Below are 26935 nucleotides of genomic sequence, written 5' to 3' on the forward strand. Positions count from 1 at the left end.
AAACTTGCCCCTCAGCTGGGCCGTTCTTAACAATACCAAGCACAGTTGGCGTTGTTCCGCCGGCGACGCGGAGTATGCGTGATACAGCGGTTGTGAGAATATTCTTCTGGCGTCGGCGCAATTGGGCACTCATCACGGATACGTGCGCGCCAGTGTCAATGCATGCGGGGACACTGACGCCATCGTGTAAAACTCCCAAGAAGTCCTGCTTGGTCAGCATGAATTAGAGTGATCACAGGGTTTTGCGGTCAATGCAGCGTCACCTCCGGGACCTGCATCGCTTAGTTTCCCGGAGACGGGCCTAGGGGCTTCATCGGGGACGGTGCGGCGATAGGGAGGATTGTCGACTAGCTGGTAGCGAACGGGACTGGTGGCGTCGAAATCCTACCTCGGCAACTCGGCCGCTCTGGTGGCAGAGGCAACGGGCGCCATCCATCAGGAGGGCGGGAAAGCAACACCGCCTTTCTTGCAGAGCCTCCTAGATCGGCGCGTGCACGCTCGCGCCGATCGAGGAGGCCGTGCCCTTTCGCGCCTTTTCTGAAATTCTCCACCCTTGCCCTCTCTCCCAGCTTTCTGACCTTCGACTGTCGCGGCGCGTGCCCGCCGGCCTGGCGCTGGCTTAGCCCGCTACACGACCTTTTCTGTTTCGTTATCCGCTGTTATCGGGAAGTGTGCGGTGGTGTGCGCTGACCGGCGTGGGCAGTTTCGTGAGTTTCGTGGTCCCCGATAGCAGTGTGCTTGGGATCCGCGATGTTTCACCCATTTCACGGCTCGCAGCGCTTGTGCATCGTGCACTGGGGCACGAATACCTCAAAAACAAGCCCTGCCAGGTTGTTTCGGGAGCGCGCAGACCTAAGGACATCAGAAGGCGCATGTACACGAACACGGCCCTGTCCATGTGGGTGCTCCATGAATCTCTGGACGTCGTTGCGCCTTGGTTGTGCTACACTTCTCGCATACCGGTACAGAAATCTGACAAATAGATGTTTCTCCTCATAGTCACCTGTTCTGTGATTGTGTTTATCTGTGCAAAGGCTCATTTAGCAACTTCAGTAATTTGCCCAGCTTTTCATGCCGCCCTCAGTGATTTCAGTGTGTCACGTTATAAAACTTACTAACAGCTCAAAAATCACTTTTCCTGATCTCAGTAATCGCCGACGGGAAAACCACTCGAATTTTCATGTGTAGGCATGGTACGCTTTTCTTCTGGAAAGCATCAGCATTGCGAGTGTCCTAAATGGAGTTTTTTTTAGTTCTTGTTTATTACGTAAAGGAGTGCCCAGTAGGTGCGACTTAGTGCATTATGTGAGGAAATTTTACTGCTACGCATTGCATTCGGGGGGAAACAAAAGTCGTGTTGCTCGTGACTGAGGAATAGGCCTTTCTGCGAATGTTTTCTATGTGCTGCTGCATAAGCGGACTACAATCTTTTCGCCCTTGCCACTGTTACTCAAGTTGCGGCCAAGCTCAAAATAATGTAATAGCGTGTATTTCCGTTTTAAGTACAATGTTTTTTTGTTCTGACATTGCCTTTTCATTTCAGTAGTAATGAACATGCAACGCATTTCATATACTATTGTGAAGGTTTATCAGTGCGCTCTTGTTTTTTTTCTGTTTTTTTCAAATCGTTTGATGGAGGGATGGCTGTCCATCAAACGATCCTAGCATTTTGTCCTATTTTTCAGGCATATTGCGGATTACTGATTTTGCCATTACCAGTGAATTTCCCTTTCTTTGATTGTCATGACTATGTCATACACGTCGTCCAGTTTTGTGCAAGAGCTCAGTGAGTACATCAAAAGCTCTCAGTGCACATATAAGAAGCGCTTCTACACTTTGGTCTTTAGGGCATTATAAAAATAACTTTTATATGGATGTACATGAAAATGTCTTAGCGTTTTCTCTGGTTTTACTTACTTACTTTTGTTATTTCACAGTCTATGAACTTTTGTGTTGTTTAGTAGTCACGTGTCATGCCTTTTTCACTGTTGTTTATTTTCTGCGCGTGTATCATACCAAGGTATGCAAAAATATTTGCTTTCGGAAATGGAAGTCAATAAAGCGAGGCCAATGATCTGTGGTGTCGGAAGTGGAATTTATATACGTTGTGGCATATGCTGGCATATTCAAAGGATGGACAAGACTGCATGCGTGCTAGCGCATGAAGGGCCCATGGCGCACCATTCGCCAGTTCACAAACAATGCCTGGGGTAGCGCAAAATTGCAATAAAAAATATTCGCGCCTCGGACAGGCAAATAGCAAGCAAAAGTAAAGGGGCGCGGGGCATGAAGAAGCGTAGAGAGGGAGCGGAGCAGGTCGGCCTAATAAAAGAAAAAATAAAGAAAAAAAAAACACTGGAGAGAGCAGGCGCCGCGCTGTTGCCGTTCCTGTTGCCACGTCAACGTAAACAATCGTGTGCTTCTTCATTTTGCTAAAGCATCGCCCTCTTGTTAGAGCCGTAACTGAAGGAGACTTTGGACCTAGCGTCGAAAAAGCGTCTCCTTCAAAACAGCCAATGGCAGCCATGCGGACATTCACCCCTGAGTCATAATGACGGCGAGGGACTGTTCTAAGGAGCACGAGAGTCATTGTTCGGCTGTTACGGTGCCAGTGGAGGCTGATAACGATGCTTGCTCTGCTCTAGGTGACAAAACTGGTGAATGGCGGTCGCAGAATGGTTGTTACAATGGCGTGCAAGGTGACGAATACGCTGGCAAGCAAAACATATTGGTCGATCGTCTGCGGTTTGCCACTAGGCTGAATTACGGTTGCGTGCAGGATATATCGATGGAACTGGTGCATGAGACAGCTGAGAAGCCGCAACGATATATATAGAGAATGAACTCCAACATTAGCGAGTTCTTTGCGGACAATTGCCTGCATAAGTGGAGCTGTGGGCAAGTTGCTCGGCTCACTGGGTGGGAAAAAAGGGCTGCGGGAGGCATGGCTTCAAGTTTTCGCTGACTATCCGTGTCAGATTATCTGATGGTGACGGTTGCTGCACTCCTAGCCTGTCGTCTCAAGAGGATGGATGTCGCAGCTGTGTTCGCCAGACGTGCGAACAGCTTTTCAATGCGGCGACTCTTGGCCTGCTCAAAGTGTTGGCACTCTTTTATGACGTCCTATGACTACCGACATACCTTGCACATACCTTTTAATGACAACACGAGTAAATATAACGCAAACAAATTCCGAACATTTGCACCAGCCGCGATTCACTCTTTATAGGCGCACAATGCATAGAAGCTTGCTGATACAGATCTTGAAGACGTATTCAGGGAACCTAATACGCGAATAGACGTTGGCACATCACACCTCATAGCACTACAAATGTTGAAGAACTTATCCGTAGCAACTTACGAGGCGCGATGCCAAAACGAATTTTCTTTGAGGATGCGAAATTTCCGCACAAGAGGAACAGAGAAAAAGGACGGGAAGGTTTCTGTTAACAGTATTCACGCAAAGAATATGGAAAAACAAGTAGCAGCAACCCCTAGCAGTAAAGTTAACACAAAAATTTTCAGCACGCCAGAACGACCATATTTGGGCCCATCCCTTTCGTCTACATCTGTAGTTATTTTTTCTTACTTATTTTCGTTTGTATTCTCGAGAATTGTATTGCGACCACAGCGGTACCAGAGGCATCAATTGCTTACAAGCGCGAAATCTTCCAACCATGTCCGACTGATCGAAGAAGGCACCACTGTAGGTTAAATGAGGCATACAATTCCAAAACCTTACTGTTTAGACCCCCAGCGTTCCTAGAAAAACTAAGGGGTCAGTTACCGCCTTCTCATGTATTTATTTATTTATTTATTCATTTATGTGTTTGACAATACTGCCAGCTGCTTTTTGGCAGCCAAAGCAGGAGTGGTACATAGAAAATAAAGAGGAATACTGTAGAAGCAAGGAAAATGTCGAAATAAAATTCGAACACAGCAAGCTCACACACAGTGCAACGCAGATCATACTTGTACGATACAGCGCAGAACAATATCTCTAAAACTCAAGACACGAGTTGAATAAAAATTCGGTACGAAAGGAATTGAGTGCTTCGCTCACAACTGAGAAATAGCCGTTAAGAAAGAGCCGACAGAACGCTTGTTCGTTACCTCTTGTGGAAGCCTGTTCCATTCTTTTCTCGTTCTAGGAAAAAAATGAAAATAAAAATTGATAAGCGACAGTTCTAGCTTAGAGTACAATAAGGGTAAGTTCGTGTCATGCGCGGATAGTTCTACACGTGTTAACCTAAGTATTTGCCAAAATACATTTTAGTTTGGCCGTTGACTATCGTGTAAAATATCTTCAGACAGTGTAGCTTACGGCGTTCCTCCAGTGTTGGAAGATAAGACCTTGAACGGAGATCAGATAGTGACACTTGTCTTCCGTAGGCATTAAAAATGGAGCTGAGTGCTCTTTTTTGTACTTTTTCCAGCTTATCTGTATCAGTCTTAGTGTGCGGGTCCCAAACAACATCGCCATATTCAAGTAGAGGTTGCACCAGTTAGGTATAACCAACTAGTTTTGTGTTGCTCGTACAGTGCTTCAGACGTTGCCGAAGTAACCATAGTCTTTTTGAGGCTAACGAAACTGTTTTTAGTGTGCGCGCCATCTTGAATCGCGAGATATTTCAATCCCCAGATATTTAAACGTATCGACAAGAGTAATGCCAATGTCGTCAATTTTGTATGTATGCGATAGTGGACTCTACTTCTTTGTTACGGTCATTTGGGAGCACTTAGGGATATTTAGGCTCATTTTCCAGGTCTGGCACCAGTTAGAAATTGACGTTAGAGAATTGCTTAAGAGTTATTGGCCATTTTTAGTTTGAATGCCATGATAAACAATGCAGTCATCCGCGAAAAATCGGCATTGTACAGCAGTGTCAAGTGAGAGATCATTAAGATAAACAAGAAAAAGTATTGGTCCCAGGACGGACCCTTGAGGCACGACAGAAAGGACTGGAAGCATTGATGATTTAGAGTCACCTATATGAACATATTGTTGGCGTTACGTTAGGTAAGAGTCAAGCCACCTCAAAATGCGCTCATTTCTAAAGAAATGATTTGGTTTTAATATCATTTTGGAATGCGACACGCGGTCAAAGGCTTTTTCAGTCTAGAAAGATTATGTCGACCTGGTCACTATTATCAAGAACTGCCAATGAATCAGTAGTAATGTGGAGTAGCTGTGTCACTGTTGAAAGGCTATGCCTGAATCCGTGCTGACTGTTCCAGAAAAAATTGTTGCATTCCAGGAAGCTGCTTAAATGTTTGAAAATATGATGTTGTAACACGTTGCTAGCTGTGCACAACAACGACACCGGCCGATAATTAGTTGCTGTGAGCTTATCGCCAGTCTTGTGTATCGGTACAATTTTACCGATTTTCCAGTCAGAAGGAACTTCTCCTTTCTGCAAACTTTTTGTTAAAAATATTGTCACGTGGTCGTGACGTCAAAGAACACAGTAGCAATACTGTGGAAGGCAAAAACTAGCTTTTATTGGGCGAACCTGTGCCCACAAAACAGGCTACACTTAAAGCACAACGAGAGCAGCGAACACAGTCGGCGATTGTCGTAAATCCGATCAGCGGGTCAAGCGCGTCGGCTTTTATAGAGCAGTCGTCGAATGTTCCAGACTAATCGTTCGGACCCGCGTGCCTTCCACAAAGTTCTACACCATTCGCGTCAGGTGATGAAATCAGATAACATAACGTTCGGCGACAACAGACACCGGATAGAAGCATCGATAACGTTCCAGAAACTTCGGATACATATGGGCGCGCCCCACGCTGTGCGATTACATTTGTTAGGCTGCGAAACGTGGTTGCCCGATAAAGATATAAGTATACGTGTCAATACCCCCCTCTTAAAAAGCATCGTCCCGATGCTACAAATATAAGAGAGCGAAACACAAAAGGACACGTATTAAACATAAGTAACAAAAACAACGAAAAGAAACAAAGTCCAAAGGTCAGTTACGCGAAGCCCCAAAGTTCATTAACGCTGGTAGTACGGCTTGAGTCACACAACGTGGACTATTTCAGGTCGTGAGCGGCGCCGCTGTGATAGCGAAATGCCGTCTGGCACGACCGCATAGTCGAGCGCGCCAATACGTCGGATGATCTTCTACGGTCCGAAATAACGACGCAAAAGCTTCTCGCTCAGTCCTCGTCGGCGTATAGGGGTCCATACCCAAACACGGTCGCCGGGCTGGTGCTCGACGAAGCGTCGTCGGAGGTTGTAGTGTCGGCTGTCGGTCCTCTGCTAGTTTTTGATCCGCAGGCGGGCGAGCTGTCTGGCTTCTTCGGCGCGCTGGAGATAGGCAGCGACGTCAAGATTCTAATAATATTTGGGGTTTTACGTGCGAAAACCACTTTCTGATTATGAGGCACGCCGTAGTGGAGGACTATGGAAATTTTGACAACCTGGGGTTCTTTAACGTGCACCTAAATCTAAGCACACGGGTGTTTTCGCATTTCGCCTCCATCGAAATGCGGCCGCCGTGGCCGGGATTCGATCCCGCGACCTCGTGCTCAGCAGCCCAACACCATAGCCACTGAGCAACCACGGCGGGTGTCAAGATTCTCCTCGTCAGAGACGTGCGGCAGCATGGCGTCGAGCGTGGTCGTCGCGTTCCTGCCGTAGACCAGCTTGAATGGCGTGATCTGTGTTGTTTCTTGCACCGCCGTGTTGTAAGCGAATGTTACGTATGGCAGGACTGCAGCCCAGGTCTTGTGCTCGACGTCGACGTACATTACATTGCTAGCATGTCAGCGAGGGTTTTATTCAGGCGCTCCGTAAGACCATTCGTCTGCGGATGGTAGGCAGTTGTCCTCCTGTGACTTGTCTGGCTGTATTGCAGAAAGGCTTGCATGAGCTCTGCTGTAAAAACCGTCCCTCTGTCGGTGATGAGGACTTCTGGAGCACCATGTCGCAGCAGGATGTTCTCGACGAAAAATTTCGCCACTTCGGCTGCGCTACCTTTCGGCAGTGCTTTAGTTTCAGCGAAGCGGGTGAGGTAGTCCGTCGCTACGACGATCCACTTATTTCCGGTTGTTGACGTCGGAAAGGGTCCCAGCAAGTCCATCCCGATCAGCTGGAATGGTCGGCAAGGAGGCTCGATTGGCTGTAGTAATCCTACTGGCCTTGTCGGCGGTGTCTTGCGTCGCTGACAGTCTCGGCATGTTCTGACATAACGGGCGCCGTCGGTGGTCAGGCGCGGCCAATAATACTTTTCTTGTATCCTCGATAGCGTCCGGGAAAATCCGAGGTGTCCAGCGGTCGGATCGTCATGTAGGGCGCGCAGTACTTCTGGACGCAGCGCCGACGGAACGACAAGAAGGTAGTTGGCGCGGCCTGGTGAGAAGTTCTTCTTCACAAGTAGATTGTTTTCAAGTGTGAAGGAAGATAATCCGCGCTTAAATGCCCTGGGGACAACGTCGGTGTGCCCTCCCAAATATTCGACCAGGCCTTTTAGCTCAGAGTCTGCCCGTTGCTGTTCAGCGAAGTCTTCCGCGCTTATCATTCCAAGGAATGCGTCGTCATTCTCGTCATCGTGCGGTGGCGGGTCAATGGGGGCGCGTGATAGGCAATCGGCATCGGAGTGTTTTCATCCGGACTTTTAGATTACAGTGATGTCGTATTCTTGTAGTCTGAGGCTCCACCGCGCCAGTCGTCCTGAAGGATCCTTTATATTCGCTAGCCAACACAACGCGTGATGGTAGCTGACGACTTTGAATGGCCTGCCATATAGATAAGGGCGAAATTTAGCTGTAGACAAAACGATGGCGAGGCATTCCTTTTCGGTCGTAGAATAGTTGCCTTCCGCTTTTGACAGCGACCGGCTAGCATAAGCTATCACCTGTACGACTCCGTTTTTCTTCTGGACAAGAACGGCACCGAGGCCTAGGCTACTGGCGTCAGTATGGATTTCTGTATCGGCGTACTCGTCGAAGTGCGCAAGTACCGGCGGCGACTGTATGCGTCGTTTGAGTTCTTCAAGTGCGTCGTACTGCGGCGTTTCCCACTTGAACTCAACATCACATTTATTTAGTCGAATCAACGGCTCAGCGATGCGTGAAAAGTCCTTGACAAAGCGCCTGTACTAAGCACACATGCCAAGGAATCTACGCACTGCCTTCTTGTCGATGGGTTGCGGGAACTGTGCGATTGCAGCTGTCTTTTGCGGGTCTGTGCGGACACCATATTTGCTGATAACGTGGCCTAGGAACAGAAGCTCATCGCAAGCAAAGCGGCACTTTTCCGGCTTCAGAGTGAGCCCTGATGACTTGATGGCTTCTAGTACTGTCGCAAGCCGCTCGTGGGGATCGTCGAAATTTCCGGCGAAGACTACGACGTCATCCAAGTAAACGAGACAGGTCTGCCACTTAAGTCCTGCTAATACTGTGTCCATGACGCGCTGGAACGTTGCAGGCGCCAAGCACAGTCCGAATGGCATAACCTTGAACTCGTAGAGGCCGTCTGGCGTGATGAAGGCGGTCTTCTCGCGATCCCTTTTGTCGACTTCTATTTGCCAGTAGCCAGACTTGAGGTCCATCGATGAGAAGTATTTAGCATTGCAGAGCCGATCCAATGCGTCTTCTATCCGTGGGAGGGGGTATACGTCTTTCTTCGTGATTTTGTTCAATCGACGATAATCGACGCAGAAACGCAGGGTTGCGTCCTTCTTCTTCACTAAAACAACTGGAGACGCCCACGGGCTTTCCGACGGCTGGATGATGTCGTCGCGCAGCATTTCGTCGACTTGGTGTCATAGCTTCGCGTTCTCACGCCGAAACTCGGTAAGGGCTCTGGCGGAGTGGTCGAGCGCAGTCTTTGGTTATTATGCGATGCTTTGCGACTGGGGTTTGTCGAATCCTCGATGACGTCGAAAAGCAGTCTTTGTATCGTCGAAGTAGACTTCTGAGCTGTTGCTTCTTAATCACGGGGAGACTTGGATTTATGTCGAAGTCTGGCTCGGGAACTACGCTCGTTGGGGTAGATGCGACAGAATCCGCGAGGACAAACGCATCACTGGTTTCCTGAATTTCCTCGATGTATGCGATCGTCGTGCCCTTGTTGATGTGCTTGAACTCCTGGCTAAAGTGTGTCAGCAACACCTTCGTGTTTCCTCCGTGCAGTCGAGCGATCCCTCTTGCGACACAAATTTCACGGTCGAGCAGTAGACTTTGGTCGCCTTCTATGACGCCTTCTACGTCAGCAGGTGTATCAGTTCCGACCGAAATAACAATGCTGGAGCGAGGCGGGATGCTCACTTGATCTTCGAGCACAATCAAGGCGTGGTGACTACGAGGGCTCTCCGACGGTATCGCATGGTCTTCCGACAGAGTTATTGACTTCGACTTCAGGTCGATGACTGCGCCGTGTTGGTTGAGGAAGTCCATGCCGAGAATGACGTCTCGTGAACACTGTTGGAGGATAACGAAGGTGACAGGGTAAGTCCGGTCGTGAATGGTAATTCTTGCCGTGCACATTCCAGTCGGCGTTATGAGGTGTCCTCCAGCGGTCCGAATTTGAGGACCTTCCCACAAAGTCTTAACTTTCTTCAACTGAGCGGCGATGGGTCCACTCATGACGGAGTAATCGGCTCCTGTGTCCACTAAAGCGGTGACTGCCTGGCCGTCGAGAAGCACATCGAGGTCGGTGGTTCTTTGTCTGGCATTGCAATTAGGTCTTGGCGTCGGATCACGGCTGCGTCGTGTTGAACTGAAGCTAGAACGTTGCGTCGTCAAGTTGCCTTTCGTCGTCATAGTCTTTGCTTCCACATTTCGTCGGAACGGCGGCGTGTCGTTGTGTCGTCGAAGTAGTCTATTCGGCGTCTTCGTCGGCGGTGGAGGATCTTCGTCACTTCGACGAACAACAACCGCACCTCCATCGGTTACTGCTTTTAGTTTTCCTGATATGGGCTGACGGACCGGCCCCGGGCTCGGCCAGTGTATGGTCGGCGCTGCGGTGACAGGTAGCGGCCTGGTGACGGCCAACGGGAAGGTCGTCGAGGGCTCCATTGAGTGGCGGCGAGGTAGTCGGCGATATCGCGGGGGCGTTCACCTTGCTGCGGGCACGGAGCGTTCACGGCGCAACCTCGCAGTCCCATCTCCCGGTATGGACATCGTCGGTAAACGTGACCCGCTTCTCCGCAGTGGTAGCAGAGCGGGCGGTGGTCAGGAGTGCGCCAAAAGTCCTTCTTCCTCGCGTAGGTGCGCTGGGCGACGGGTGGTCGTGCTGGCGGTGGCGGCGGCGGACGACGGAACTGCGGCGTGACAGGGCCCTGGCGCGGTCGCAGAGGGGGACCTTGACAGCGTGCGACGGCGGCGTAGGTCATCGCTTGCGGCTCAGGCTGGGGCGATTCAGGGGCTACTCCAAGTTGTTGTTGGAGCTCCTCACGCACGGCGTCGGCAATCGAAGCCACTTGAGGCTGTAATGGTGGGAACAGCTTTTCTAGCTCCTCCCGCACGACCGCTCGGATAGTCTCGCGCAGGTTGTGTGTGGCCAGTGATTGAACCCCGGCGTAGTTTGTCGAGTTCGTGCGGCGGTCGAATTGCCGGTTTCGCATCTCGAGTGTCTTCTCGATGCTGGTGGCCTCGCGAAGAAACTCGTCGACAGTCTTTGGTGGGCTTCGTACCATTCCTGAAAAAAGTTCTTCCTTCACACCACGCATCAGCAGGCGGACTTTCCTCTCCTCGGGCATTTCAGGGTCGGCGGGGCGGAAGAGACGGCTCATTTCTTCCGTGTAGATCGCGGTCGTCTCATTAGGTAGCTGCACCCGGGTTTCTAATAGCGCTTGGGCTCGTTCTCGGCATACGACGCTTGCGAATGTCTGCAAAAAGCCGCTTCGGAAAAGTTCCCAGGTCGTTAAGTTGGCTTCTCGGTTTTCGAACCACGTCCTGGCCGCGTCTTCCAAAGCGAAGAAGACATATCGCAGTTTGTCGTCGCTGTTCCACTTGTTAAAGGTAGCGACTCTCTCGTACGTGTCAAGCCAGCTTTCCGGGTCCTCGAAAGTTGAACCGCGGAACGTCGGAGGCTCCCTAGGCTGCTGCAGCACGACGGGTGACGTTAGGGCTGCCATTGGGGTAGACTTGGTGGCCATCTTCCTGGTCGTCTCAGGCAAAAGTCCGTGCTCCGGGGGCAGTTGTTGAAGACGGCGGCTTGCTCGATGGTCCTGGACTACGTTGGTATTGTCGTTGCGTTCCGTGCTTGGATCACGGCTTGTCGGGGGCGTCCGGTACATGAACCAAAAGCACCTCCACCAGATGTCACGTGGTCGTGACGTCAAAGAACACAGTAGCAATACTGTGGAAGGCAAAAACTAGCTTTTATTGGGCGAGCCTGTGCCCACAAAACAGGCTACACTTAAAGCACAACGAGAGCAGCGAACACAGTCGGCGATCGTCGTAAATCTGATCAGCGGGTCAAGTGCGTCGGCTTTTATAGAGCAGTCATCGGATGTTCCAGACTAATCATTCGGACCCGCGTGCCTTCCACAAAGTTCTACACCATTCGCGTCAGGTGATGAAATCAGATAACATAACGTTCGGCGACAACAGACAGTGGATAGAAGCATCGATAACGTTCCAGAAACATCGGATACATATGGGCGCGTCCCACGCTGTGCGATTACATTTGTTAGGCTGCGAAACGTGGTTGCCCGATAAAGATATTAGACAGTTTTAGTTACACGTACGTAGAGGCTTTGCGTACGTAGAGCTTCTACGTGTCAGCAGTGCGCATGCGTAAAACTTAGCGGCCGCGCGCTGGTCTCACGGACGTACGTGAGATTCATTTCTTTGCGTGCGTTTCTTACGGACGTAGACAGCTTCGCGCGGGAGTTCCGCAAGATCACGAACAAGCGATAGCGGGCCGCGCGTGCGCAGACGGCTCGCATCGAAACACGGCGACAGGATTGAATTGGCTACCGCCGTGTTCACATTTCTCGATTGGAGCTATACGGGGTCCCTTTTGGCATGCGTCGCGTGCGTGTAGCCAAAAGCGTTTCAGATGGCGTGCACGTAAGGTACAAAGGCTTTTCACGTTTGCGTACGTGAAGCCTCTACGTGCGTGTAACTAAAACTGTCTATTATAAGTATACGTGTCAATAATATAAAGATACTTGGCACACCACTTCACGTATCTAAAAAAAATGCATTTGGAATTTCGTCGGGTGCCGAAGATTTCCTAATGTCTAAGATAAGCAATGCTGAAAAAATACCTTCTTCTCTGATTAGTAGCTCTGGAATTCATACATAGTTGCGTGGCTGACATCTATATTGTTATCGGCGCTGCACCGAAAAACGGACGAAAAATAGTCGTTGTATGCCGTTGCTATACAGGTTGGGTCAGCGACGCCCTTATCGCGTATTTTCAATGTATTAACTGGTTCCTTCTTTTGCGTCAAGTGAAGCCAAAACTTTCTCGGATCACTGGAAAGGAAGTTGTGCATTTTGACGCTAAAGAAGGGAATCTGGACGATTTCATTTTGGAACGCAAATCCGATCGCAGCATAGCCATGGTGCCGCTATCTCTCTGGTTTTTGGACGATAGTCGTTTTACGCGCCACTTTATATGAATGATTTCGCGTGTTATCCAGGAGCTTCGATGTTTGCTCTTATGTTTTTTCGGGATATATTTATTCATGCAATGACGCACCGCACATTTGAAGTGCAGCCACAAACTATTCACAGTTGTAAAGTTTCTGTGACACTGTAAAAATAAATCATAGTATTATTCTAAGAAATTTAAAAGTCTGACATCGTCGGAATTATTAAAATCATAGTAGGGCCTTGGTTTGCTGCGCTCAGCTTTACGCCGCAGTTGGGATTTCAAAAGAACAGAGAAATGGCCCGATATACCGGGCACGATATCGACAGTATAACCTAGTTGACTGACGCTTTCGGATATGAAGACGAGGTCGAGAGTCGAACTTGATACGGCAGTCTGGCGCATTGGTGTATGCACTACCTGTGTAGATCGAAGGCATATGCGATGTCTAGCAACAGATCCGCGTGTTGGCATGTTGAAGTAGCACACATCAAGTGTCAGTCTATATTAGGCATGTTGAAGTCGCCACTCATTATAACGCATCTGTAGCGCTTTTTGTTGTCGTACAGAAAGTCGTGTAGTGCCTCCAGCATAGAAATGTTAGACAGCTCTTATAAGTGCGTTTTGGCCGGAAAGTTTGGCAGCTACCCACACCATTTCAATCTGCTTATTGTGTGGGACCAGCGTATACTGAATGCCCTTTTTCATCAGAAGTGCCACACCTCCCCCTCTTGAACAGCAATCATGTCGGATAATTTCATGCGTTACAGGTGCAACACCTGCATCATCTATGCTGTCGTGAAGCCAAGTCTCTGTTGCCACGGTGATGTCAGGATCGTAAGCAATGAGTAAACCTTCCAGATTGTCACTTTATTTACAATGCTTCTAGCGTTGACATTCATTAAGGATAAAGCTCTTCGGTCGTGAGAAACTATCGGCTGCGGTGGGGGGTTGTTTGGATTGCACTGTTGGGCGCACTCATCCCAAGAGCGTGGTCATTGCCAAGTGGAGTGAACAAGTTCGTTCCGCGCCTCATTCCAAAAGTAAAGGGTTCCATTGATTCTAACCTTGTCGAAAACAAGGATGACCTTAACGCCGTTAGACCTGTTTACTTTGTTACTTGCCCAAAGCTTCTTGCTAATAGACTGTACCATAGGCGAATAGTCCTCCGAAATACTGAATTCCGTATCTCGCAATTTACCACAGTTTTTCAATATTCTAAATTTGTCTCTCGCATCAACAAGTTAATTATTAATATTGTTCATTTCATATAACTCACAGGCTCCAGGAGGTGTATTGCGTGAGGGGGGCGGTACAGATAACAGTTGTGCAGCAAGTACATGTTTTCGGTTACATAAATATGAACACAACGAGGACCAAATAATAAACAAAGAACGCGAATAGTATAACCGCTGTCAAAAGCTGTAGAATGTCTGAGGACACCATTGGGAGCTGTGAAGGTCGCCTGCTTTGCGCGGGGCTCAGATCTGTATTGATACGACGGCAATACTCACCATTCTGAATAGTTACCCGGAAACGACAGTTTTCGGACGTGAAGGGACAAGCAGACGGGTCGAGCGGATGATACGCGACTCGGGGCCCCTCGGTAAGCGCTGAAAACTTTTCCCTTTTTATTTTTACACGCAAGTGTTAGGTGCTGTTCAAATTCGCCGAAATTATGTTGCTTACCTTGGCTAGTTGAAGATCGCGTGCATGCGTGAGATTCGGGAAACAACAGGTTACGACCACGGAGAATCGATACTATATCGGGCAACCCGTAGTGGCCGGACAATCGAACGGATCTGTTAGGCATGTAGGGCCCTGTGAGCCATACGTTTTGCGACAAGATTGCCTAGCCGCCTGCGATATTATCTTACTGAGCTACGTCGAATACTCATTTGCGGTAGTCGGACGTTAAAATCTCCCCCGCCCCCGATTTAGTCTTTACCATGGTGTTTCTGAATTTAACATTCTGCACTGCATTACTTCTGTAGGCTTAGAGTGACGCCTGACACCGTTGAAAGATGCTGAGAGCGAGTGGGACTATACTAATCCAGGTTCAGCCAAATTAGGAGGTCCCACTAAGCGGAATATGACCAATACTTATATAGAGCATTCATTGATTACGAGAAAGCATTTGATTCAGTGGAAACCTAAGCAGTCATGCAGGCATTACTGAATCAGGGTGTAGACGAGCCGTATGTAACAATACTGAAAGATGTCTATAACGGCTCCACAGCCACCATAGTCCTCCATAAAGAAAGCAACAAAATCCCAATAAAGGGCGTCAGGCAAAGAGGTACGATCTCTCCAATGGACTAGGGGCTCCACCCACTCGCTTTCTGCATTTTTTTCTTTTAAATAAAAGTTTTGATATATATATATCTATATATCTCCAATGCTATTCACAGCGTGTTTACAGCAGGTATTCAGAGATCTAGATGGGGAAGAATCGGGATAAGAGTTAATGCAGAATACTTTAGCAACTTTCGATTCGTTGATGATATGGCCTTGCTTAGTAACTCAGGAGACCAATTGCAATGCATGCTCGGTGACCTGGACAGGCAAAGCATCAGGGTGGACCTAAACATTAATGTGCAGAAAACAAAAGTAATGTTTAACAGTTTCGAAAGAGAACAGCAGTTTACGATAGGTAGCGAGGCACTGTAAGTGGCAAGGGAATACGTCTACTTAGGGCAGGTAGTGACTTCGGATCAGGATCATAATACTGAAATGATCAGAAGTAGAATGGGCTAGGGTGCGTTTGGCAGGCATTCTCAGATCATGAACAGCAGGCTGCCATTTTCCCTCAAACTAAACGTGTATAACGGCTATGTCTTACCAGTACTCAGCTACGGGGCAGAAACCTGGAGACTTACGAAAAGGGTTCTACTTAAATTGAGGAAGACGCAGCGAGCTATGAAAAGAAGAATGATGGGTGTAACGTTAAGGCGTAAGAAAAGAGCAGATTGGGTAAGGGAATACATCTACTAATAACTGGTAAGGGAATACATCTACTTAGGACAAGTAGTGACTGCGGATCCGGATCATGAGACTGAAATAATCAGAAGAATAAGAATGGGCTGGGGTGCGTTTGGCAGGCATTCTCAGATCATGAACAGCAGGCTGCCATTTTCCCTCAAACTAAACGTGTATAACGGCTGTGTCTTACCAGTACTCAGCTACGGGGCAGAAACCTGGAGGCTTACGAAAGGGTCCTACTTAAATTAAGGACGACGCAACGAGCTATGGAAAGAAGAATGATGGATGTACCGTTAAGGGATAAGAAAAGAGCAGATTGGGTTAGGGAACAAACGGGAGGTAATGACATCTTAGTTCAAATCAAGAAAAAGAAATGGGCATGGGCCGGACACGTAATGAGGAGGAAAGATAACCGATGGTCATTAAGGGTTAGGGACTGGACTCCAAGAGAAGGGAAGCACAGCAGGGGGCGTCAGAAAGTTGGGTGGGCGGATGAGATTAAGAAGTTTGCAGGGACAACATGGCCACAAGTAGCACATGACCGGGATATTTGGAGAAGTATGGGAGAGGCCTTTGCCCTGTAGTGGGCGTAGCCTGGCTGATGCTGATGCTGATTAAGCTTGAAAAAAGGCACTCCCTCACCAGAACAGGATTTGGTCTCCCTGATGGAGATTAGGCCACAAGTTCCCTGATGATATCTACAATTAACCCATGACCGTCAGTCCCCAGCAGCTGCGGAGCACCTGACCAAGGTGGCGGTCAAACATGTAACGCCGCAGAGGGTGCTAGAACGTATGGGTCCGGACAGGCCGCCAATGGAAACTGACCCTGTCAACCTTTAACAGCGGAACTCTGTCGAGTGAGAATAGCTTAGCAGGACTGTTTGAGGAATTATCAGACATTGCTTGGGATATAATCGTCCTTAGTGAGACTAGAACTCGTGAGGCTTATACATTGCTAAATACCGGCGTAGTCATCTGCTATAGATATCTCCCTGATAAGAAACAATACGAGGTAGGATTCCTAATGTACAACGGCATAGCGGACAACACTGACGAATTCTGCAGCATTAATGAGAGGGTAGCAGTAGTCGTATTCACACTTAATAAGAGGTATAGATTGAAGGTAGTACAAACCTACGCTCCGACTTCCTGTGGTTTAAGGAAGTAGATCAGTTTTATGAAGATGTTGACTTAGGAATGAGAAAAGTGCAAACTCGGTACACGGTAGTAATGGGTGACTTCAATGCAAAAGAGAGGAAAACGCAGGTGGGTGAACAGGCAATTGGCAACTACGGCGTCGATTCTAGAAACGCTAGAGGAGAGATGCTTGCAGAATTCGCCGAAAGGAATATGCTGTGAATATTCAACACCTTTTTCAGGAAAGAACAAAAGAAAATGTGCCTGGGTAAGTCCTAACAGGGAAAAAAGAATTGAAATTGATTTCATACTTTCTGCCCATCCCAGCATAGGATGATCATCCCAGCATAGGCAGACATCGTGAGATCCTGACTGGAAGCTTACCTTTATCATTGAAACGGAAGGTATACAATCAGTGAATTTCACCGGTGCTGACATATGGGGCAGAGACTTGGAGACTGACGAAGAAGCTTTAGAACAAGTTAAGGACCACTCAAGACGTGCAGGACGTAGAAGTGATAGATCGGGTAAAGTTCAAGGATCATAGGTTAGTGAGGGCTAGGATTCACCTCAATTTGAACAGAGGAAGAGTAAAATTGGTCTAAAAGAAACAGGTCAACGTATAAATAGTAAGGGTAACAGGAGGCAAGTTTAGGCTGGTACTTGCAAACAAATATGCAGCCTTAGAACAGAGAGATGATGATGATGACATAAAGGTATTGACTGAAACAGTAACGAGGCTGGCTTCGGAAAAAGCAATTGAAGTGAGAGGCAAGGCACCAAGGCATCCAGTAGGCAAGATCTCCCAAGTAACAAAGGACCTCATAAAGAAACGACAAAGAATGGGTGTCCAACTCAAGAGATAAGATAGAATTCGCGGAACTGTGAAAACTCATCAACAAGGCAAAAATAAGTGATATTCGAAATTATAACGTCAGAATGACTGAAGAAGCCGTAAAGAATGGACGCGGCACGAAATCAGGAAGGAGTAAACTTGGCATAGGACGAACCAAGATGTACGCAGTGAAGAATAAGCTGGGTAATATCATCAGCAATCTCGAAGGAATAATAAAAGCAGAGAAAGAATTCTATGCTGACCAGTACTCTGAGGACTCAGGAGTAGTCCATTCGAAACAAAGGAACAGGATACAGAAACTCCTCCTATTACTATAGATGAGGTCAGAAGGGCCGTGCAAAGACATGAAATGGGGAAAAGCGGTAGGAGAAAATGGAATAATAGTCGATTTATTGAGAGATGGTGGAGACCTAATGGTAGAAAAACTGGTGGGGGTCTATACGAAGTGTCTAAAGACTACGAAGGTCCCAGAAAACTGGAAGATTGCAAACATTGCACTAATCCGCAAAAAAGGAGACGTTAAAGAACAGAAAATTATAGGCCCATTAGCTTACTCCCGGTACTATACAAAATATTTATCAACGTAATCTCCTTTAGAATAAGGGCAACACAGGAACTTAGTCAACCAAGGCAACAGGCTCGCTTCAGGAAGGGATATTCTACAATTATTGACACCCATCCTATTAATAAGGTTATCGAGAAATCTGCAGAGTACAATACGCCTCTCTATTTGGCTTGCGTAGATTCATAGAGGCATTGCGTAATCAACTGTACAGACCGCTTACGTAAATAGCCTGGAAAATATTTACAAAGATTTCACAGCCACTTTAATTCTACACAAAAAAGTAGGAAGATACCTATAAAGAAAGGGGTCAGACTAGGAGACACAATCTCTCCAATGCTATTCACTGCTTACTTGGAAGAAGTGTTCAAGCTATTATTAATCTGGGAAGGTTTAGGAGTAAGGACTGACGGTGAATACCTCAGCAAACTTCGGTATGACCATGACATTGTTCTATTCAGCAACAATGCAGACGAATTACAAGAAATGATTGAGGACCTTAACAGGGATAGTGTAAGAGTGAGGTTGAAGACTAATATGCAGAAGACAAAAATAATGATGAATAACCGGGCAAAAGAACAAGAGTTCACGATCGCAAGTGAGCCTGTAGAGTCTGTGAAGGAGTATGTTTACCGAGGCGAACTAATCACGGTGAACCCGGGTCATGAGAAGAAAATTAACAGAAGAATAAAGATGGGTTGAATTGCATATGGCAGACATCGTGAGATCCTGACTGGAAGCTTACCTTTATCATTGAAACGGAAGGTATACAATCAGTGAATTTCACCGGTGCTGACATATGGGGCAGAGACTTGGAGACTGACAAAGAAGCTTTAGAACAAGTTAAGGACCACTCAAAGAGGGATTGAACGAAGAATGCTAGGCATAACTTTAAGAGACACAAAGAGAGAGCGGTTTGTATCAGAGGAAAACGCGTATAGGCGATATTCTAATTGAAATTGGGAGAAAAATATGGCGCTGGGCAGGTCATGTTATGCGCAGATTAGATAATCGTTGGACCATTAGGGTGACAGAATGGGTACCGAGAGAAAGGAAACGCAGTAGAGGACGGCCGAAGACTAGGTGGTGCGACGAAATTAGGAAATTTGAGGTTGTTAGTTGGAATCGGTTGGCGCAGGAGAGGGGTAATTGGAGATCGCAGGGAGAGGCCTTCGTTCTGCAGTTGGCATAAAATAGGCGGCTGATGACGATGATGTCCACTGTTCCACAATTTTCGCACATGAGCAGGTTGAATGTATCGTCAACGATCGGCTTCAGTACATGCCCAACCTTGTCCCACTCAGCTATACCGCTCTCAGTCTTACGGGACATAGCCAGTACATCCTGGATGCAAGAGACGTACGAGTCTGTGGACGTCTGGGCGCACGTCACTAGTTCTTTCTTAGCGGTGCTCTTCCGCCCTGTGGGACGGCAGCATAAGTCCCTCAGCTTCTATTTGCACGTGTACCATTCGTTAAGCTCTTGCTCGTGGTTGTGTTACCGCACCTTCGCCGTGCCGCGTAAGTAGAAGACCAAGTTGCCAACATAATCGTCGGACACCATATGTTGTGGGCACCTACAAGCTCTTACATACGCAGTGATCTAGTCTCTCACGTCGAGGTGGTCGCTGCGGCAGAACATTTCTAGATCCAGCGGCTGATCCAGCACAACCGTCGGCGTTGTAGGCTTTGATGTGGGCCGCGCCATCTCGGGTCCTATTTCGTCCGTCATGTTGTGCAGTCCAAGGTGACGAGCACTGAGGAGCTCCATTGTTGTTTTTCGTGGGTATCCCGCACCTGCCACCAATTTGGTACGTTGTAGAAATCATATATAACGATGTATTTGCAATATTTGAAAGAGACACAACGATGCAAAAGCAAGATGGCTGTCAAAAGTGATTCCACCTCTACACGTGAAGTCGTCTTCTGACTGGCGCTACTCTTGGTTGCGCAGTAACATTATCTTTCTATTTCTAGCTATATCATTGAGTTCATCGCCACGTGTTGATCATGATTACGATTTCCATACTATGACACATACCTACAAAGAGAGCTCAGCCAAGGGGTGATGGCTATATTTATTGTAACCAAAAATAAATGAAGAAATAGAAGCAAAAACACCGCCAATCCACTCTTATGAAAGCGGTTGGTCAACGAAGCCACAGATACGAAGGCGAATCAGGACGTCTTTGCCCCTATTTTTTGCCAAATTACTGCTGTAAATGCGAAGTCAACATATCCATTCCCAGTGGTGGACCTTTCTTGGAGCAGACCGGCCTTATCTTCCGGTAGCTCCACGGCACTGCGCTGCTGTCAGTTGTTGAAGATAGTGGATGTGCTTCACATGGCCTACGATCAACGAAGTGTGATTCCATTTCTATAGGTCGAACGCCCATCGAAATCCACAGGGAAATGCAACTTACGTATGGGGACATGTGTCTCATTTTGAGAAGGGTGAGGGGGTGGTGCGAATTCGCAAAAGGCCAATACGACTTGCATGACAATGTTTGTTCGGGGAGGGCGCGTGCATCACTGATAGACATTACACGCTTGTTTACAATGCTGAAAGTGAATCTGCGCGCTACCTCCACAAGCAGTGCGGACTTCGCCCGCGGTGACTTCCACGTTCCCGGTCCGCTGAAGAAGCAGCTGGTAGTACAGCGATTCACGTGCAACGATGAAGACATCACAGCAGTCCGACGGTGGTTCCACATGTAGCAGGATGAATTCTACCTCTGGGGCATCTATTATTTAGTTCTGCCATGGGACAAATGTCTGTACCGGTGTGGAGACTAAGTAGAAAATAGTGTAAGGTATGTATGTATGTACCTTACTTTAGCTTAAAAAAAATAAGGGCTAAGACTTTCTGGTTCGTATTATATGTTGCGCCTAACGGAGAGCGACTTCTCAAACATCGATCCCATGATATGCGCCAATTGCGCACATTGCTCTTCAGAGTGATGTACGACACAAACACGTTTCAGTGCAGTTAACACCCTTATTTTATTTATTACTTTGAACTGAGCGCTAAATTGCTTTGTGCTTGCTATGATACAAACACATGTTTTCCGTTCTTGTTTGAGAAATGTTTATGGCCAAAACTAAAGCGATGCATGAGCCGTATACAATAGGTGGTTGATAACCGAGGCCAAATTCTTCCGCAAAATGGGCGAACCAGTGCTTCGTTTCCGGTTTCGAGATGTCTACGTCAAACTTTCCGACAACGACCACCTGCGGGGTTTTGGCGGCAGCGCATGTGGAAGAGCGCCTGCGCCTCTTGTTCAGTCATGTGGTTCGACGGCTTTTTTATTTTTGGGTTTCCTATTGAAACGAAAGCTGTGTTGTACAGTCGCTTCAGGCCTCTGCTTTACAGCCTTATTAGCCATAGCTGCAGGCGCTGCATTGCCGCCGGGATTGGCCCACTTGGGATTTCTGTCGACGCTACGGACACGAAAAAATCCCTGGATCCTAGCCATAGACGGCATCGCTGTCTGCGCTGTACCATTAGAGGTAAACGTAAGCAGTCTGCAGCTATCTGCTTGGTTGGCGACAACTGAAATGAAGCCAAGGGAAACTACAACCAAAATTTGTTTTAAAAACCAGATGTCTCGGACCACGACGGGCTCCTTCTTCAGGAGTGAAATGCCTCGAGGCGTGGTAGTGCTTATATGCGTTTTCCGTTGTTCGATAGGTGCGCAGATACGTTTCGTAGAAGTCGATAATAAACGGCGGGAGCTGTTCCTCACGGGCGGTTGATACTAGCCGGCGTCTTCTGGATGAGCGAGGATTCCAAAAGGAGCCGCCGTCGGTGGTTTCTCTCTCTTTCCAGTGCGACAGTGTCTGGTGATCTGGTGATTAAAAAGCTCGCAGTGTTCGCAGTGCCCTATGCCCATTTCTTTTTCTTGATTTCAGCTAAGATGTCATTAACTCGTGTTTGTTCCCTCATTCAATCTGCTCTCTTTTTATCCCTTAACGTTACAACCATCATTCTTCTTTCCATAGCTCGTTGCGTCGCCCTCAATTAAAGTAGAACCCTCTTCTCTAAGCCTCCATGTTTCTGCCCCGTACATCAGTACTGGGGTACGTGAGTACGTGAGTAACCTCTCATTATTTTAAATATTGTTTAATTTGACTGCAATACAAATGCAGCAGTGAAAAGTGTAACAAGTCGCACAAAATTTGTAATGTTAAACCAATAATGCTTCAAATAAAGGTGTCGTAATGGTGCTCCGAAGCACAAATGCCAACACCACTCGTGGAGAGATGCATACGTTATCAGCACGAACTTTCAGTAACAGCTTTTCATGACCAAGCCCACGGGGAAAATGCTCCGATACACACGTCTCTGGGCCCTCATTGGTTATGTTTAGTCTTTACCACATCTCCCGCGGCTAGTCGCACGACAAATGATGGCGGAAAATCTCTACATTCTTGGCCCACCACAACGTCACGCACGGGCCAAATTATTGTTTAAAAACGGCTCTTTCTGTGGTGCTATGCCCCTGTCATATTCCTCTAGCCAATCAACAAGTGCAGACATGGGCCTGTCTTAGAACGCTATGATGTAGTCGCGAAATTGCCGATGCATTGCACGGGGTTTGCATGCAATCATTAATTCTATTTTTTAAACACTAACATATATACCTAGCCTGCATGGACCAGAATGAAGTCATATTCGAAAAAGTCTGTAGCTCCATGTCACGCTTCGCCATCTTGACTAAAACGCGAACGCACGCTTTGCAAACTGCTTCCCGACAAGTATGTTAAAACAAGTCACCTTTCGAGAGCAAATAAGAGCGCTAACTTGGCAGATAACAGCGGCAGTTCAGCCACCATCTGTGTCGAAAATAGAGCCTCTATACGGATCGCTTCCACTGGCAATATATTCGTTTCGTTGAATGTACAGCGATGTGTGTACGTTTTCCTTCTGTATCGATCACATCGTTCTTGTGGGGTTTCTGAGCCGCTCTCCTGTACGACGAACTACCAACATATTGAACTGGCAATGCTGCTGAAGGCTTCGCTTGCAATTAATTCGATGAGTCATCATCACAATCGCTATTTGCAGAGTTGCCATGTCAATGGGTTTGATAGTGCCGCTTCTATACGAGCAAATAACTGCGCTAGTTGGCTCAAAGTTGGTCTCCTTCAGATCTTCGATATTTAGAGTAAGTCAACGAATTAGCTTAGGAACCTGTCTTAATTTTCAGAACTGCAGTTTCGCAGCAGTTTCTTTTTTCACTGCTCAGTACGATTCACTAGAAATACTGCATGAGTGTACGTCCAGAAGACAGAAGTCTCTTCGGTCTTCGTGCAGCTCGTCGACTTGAGGTTCTTGCCGCACAAAGTGAAGCATTGCACACGTCTGCCCTAAGGCGAGAAACCATGCCCCTACGCGAGACCGACTAATTTTGGATGACACTGAATGGGAGCAAGCCGCCATGCAGAACGGAATGCACGTTATAAACCTGCAAAGTGCATCGGAATAGCGGTACACACATTACTTTACGGGTATTAGAAGTGGATATAGACAAAGTAGAAGTGGTTATAGGCAAAGAAATTTGTTATTACAACCGAATACTAGTAACAAAAACTCAGTCGTATGTTTTCACATGAGAACAATGATTGCTTCAGGTTAGGACGAAAGCACAGAAATTGAATACACACCTATACGTATGGCGGAGCAATCGATTCCAAACTAAGTTTGCCACAAATAGGGCTCTAACTTTAACCTAGGAGGTTTTATCGTTTGGGAGTAAAAGGTTAGCTTGTTCTTATGACCTTGTCACATTTGTATTTATAAGCTGTGAGTACTTCATTGTTTCAGTAAAAAGTATAAATGAATATATATCTTATGAGAACTGGAATTGTGTGAGAGTTGTGATAGAAACTGTGTTTCTGTTTCTTTTTTAGGACTTGGGTGAAGTGAGCGAGAGCGCTATGGACGAGCTGCACCATACAACGTATGCGGCGCTGCTGTCCAACCGTGCACAAGCGCTGGGTGACTACTGCCACATTGCGGTAGCCCGGCTGCCCTACACGACACTGCCTCATCGCCTGCACCTGGTGCCCGGCAAGCGATACGTGCTGCCGCAGCACCTGCGGCAACTGCTCGCGGCGCTGCTGCGAGGAACGGCGCTGCCGGATATCGACGCGGCGCTGTGTTCGGAGGCACACGACCGCTTCTGCAAGGCCCTTACGAACGCTGGTGACGCCCACAAGGAGAATGGCTTCACAGCGAACAGCGTCTGCGGGAAACTTCAAGTCCTTCTCGACCAATCGGAAACCATGCAGTTCTAAAGTTGCCCTACCTACGCTCCTAAATCCCACGGCACTGAAGGCAGGCACGCAGAAGTACGCAAGGGCAGGAAAGAAAAAAAAAATTGCAAACGCTTTATCCTTCGTACTAGTTGCGACGTTCACACGCCTGCTTTCGGCAACATGAATTCCTAAGAACATTCACCGGATGAACAAAGACAAGACCATTGTCGTGCACTTTATATCGTTCCTTATGCGTTTCAGTAAGCAACTCAGTGACCGCTGACAGGAAGCTACAGTCGGAAAGATGACTGTGTCTGAAGCCCGAAGCCACTGACATGGACGACAAGAAATACAAAAAAATAGCGAAACAAAACAAACGCTCAAGTGAAATAGCGTACTACAAGTAGTTTGATACAGAAAAGACCTAAAGAATGAAGGAATTGTGAGCACAAAGTTCCAATATTGAAAATAAAAACACAACAAAATATACAGGCACAAAAGCCTAAAAAGCAGTGCAGAGAGGGAAAATTGCCTAATACTAGAACGCACGTAACTACGCATAAAAGCAACCAATGCTTTCAATGAGTGAATTGGCGAAATCGCCGAATAAAGTATCAAATACAAATCGCGTAGGAAAACAATATTGTGTTAAAAACAAATCCCAATTTCGTGCGGAAGGCGAAGCCTATATTGTGATATGTAGTTAGTATACAGCTATAACGAGTAAGGATACTTTATCGGCTGTGTAAATTTGGAAAGGTTCGCTTACTAACCGAATTAACATGCATGGTTTCCGCCCGCACAAGCAAACATCAACACGTCTCACTCGATGAGCGCGGACATTCGGTCTCAAAACGCTGGTGTGAGCAAGCGCGGCAGCAGCGAGGAGCGAAGTTATTTTCGTGTTCTCTGTAGCTTCAACGCAAGAGCGGCGAGAACGCAGCGCGCACAAAGGTATGAGCCGTCTGCAGATCCCTTTCAAGACGCGGCGGCAGCGACCGCGCGCGGCCGTGAAAAGCAGGCACTTGATGGCGGAGTCCAGTGTGTTCTCTCGTAACATCCCCCCTTTCCTCACCATAGAGCGCGAAATTGAGCCGCGATCGGTGGTTCCCCATGCGCCCGATCGCGAAATACGCAGTTGCTGCCGGAGCACTTAGCCGCCCTCTCTCTTATCACCCCATGGCGTTTCGCGCGGCGGAAGACGGCGCGTTTGCTATCCGCTTTCCAGTTCACGCGCGCCAGATTGAGCCGCGTTCGTCTGATTCAACAGATATTTTTCACTCGCACAAACAGCGTGCGACGCGCGGCGACAGTGTTATCGCCCTTGGACTTTATGCAGGACATCATGATGACGGCGGCGGTGATCACAAAAATGAGCCTGGAGTGTCTGCATAATTGAAAGCCTGAAACATAAAGAGGCTTAGAATTTGTGGCAGTAGCGCGTTATTCAACCAAAATAAATGTACAACAAAATGTTTAGCAAACACCACCTCTATGCAGAACAAGTTCTAATATATTCGCTAAATGTCGCTGTGAAAAAGAAAATAATATTGGAATTTTTGCCTGAAGGGCGAAACACTGACACAGATTGCAAGGTTTGGCTCTGCGCTCAAACTCTTCGGACGGTGTTCCAGCTACACGCGGGTGCGATATGCTGGCACGAAGCAGCACATGTATTTTGTGACCTGGCGGCTACCGGCTGTCTCACAACGCTGGCGTGATGATTGCCACGAGTGGCGCCGCAGGATCCCGATGAGTGGCGACCAATGTTCGCTCGTCGCTCAGTCAAAATCTCTCGCCACGTCTTCTCGCCCCACGTAACTGAGCAAAGCTAGCGTTCGCGTGCACACATGTCCTGCTTCTGCGCCGATTGTCTCAGTGGGACTGCGACTGCCGTAGCGCGACCAAGAATGGTGCAATAACTCGCATACCTGAAACGGTGGCTTTTTGACCAAGAGCGACCATTTTTGAATATTTCGTTACCGGTCGCTTTGAGACGTGAGCATACAAGGACATTTATTTGGGACCAAGTTGGTCGAGCTGCCTCTGCGAGTTGCCGCTGTGAATCAGCTTTTAGTCAGCAGCCAGTAGGATGCTTTTAGATAGCTGGACGTTTACGACTCATGCCAGAGCGTACACATAGACGCTCATCAGGAACACTGCATGGTGCGCGTACGCAGAACGCTCATGTCCGCATCAGAAGGCAAAACACCGCCTGTTCTGCAATAAAGAGGCGTAGTAGCCTTGACGTAGCATCCACTCCGCTTCTTCGTTTCCGCAGCCAAAGCATGGCCAAAGGGTTAACGTGGTTTTACCACGTTAACCACGCTAACGTGGTTAGACTAGTTACCAGTGGGCGCGCCAGCTGCGCATCCGCCATAATCGGAAGTGCACAACGGCGCTGACGGCGTGAGTGGGCCGCGAGCGTCGTCATAATTGAAACTGCGAAAAAAAAAATGGAACAGATCTAACGAGTTGGAATCTATGCACAGAGAAGCTTTGTGTGAGTGCATGAACAGTCGAAAAAGAGAAGATCATGGGGTTTAATTATGTGCCGAAACCACGATCTATGGCCAG

The 26935-nt window shown here is 47.7% G+C and overlaps 1 protein-coding gene across 5 annotated transcripts in view; it reads left to right on the plus strand.

Moving 5' to 3' along the window:
• The window catches only part of LOC139061367 (uncharacterized), a 409988-nt gene extending 385025 nt beyond the window's left edge, over positions 1–24963 (plus strand). For all 5 annotated transcript variants that reach the window (XM_070541329.1, XM_070541330.1, XM_070541328.1 and 2 more), the window contains one exon: positions 24011–24963. In XM_070541329.1, the coding sequence (XP_070397430.1) occupies positions 24011–24397 (387 nt within the window). In that variant the 3' untranslated portion in view covers positions 24398–24963. The remainder of the gene's footprint in view (positions 1–24010) is intronic.
• The last annotated feature ends 1972 nt before the right edge of the window (positions 24964–26935 follow it).

Source organism: Dermacentor albipictus, chromosome 6, assembly GCF_038994185.2.
Source record: "Dermacentor albipictus isolate Rhodes 1998 colony chromosome 6, USDA_Dalb.pri_finalv2, whole genome shotgun sequence".
Taxonomy (NCBI): Eukaryota; Metazoa; Arthropoda; class Arachnida; order Ixodida; family Ixodidae; genus Dermacentor; species Dermacentor albipictus.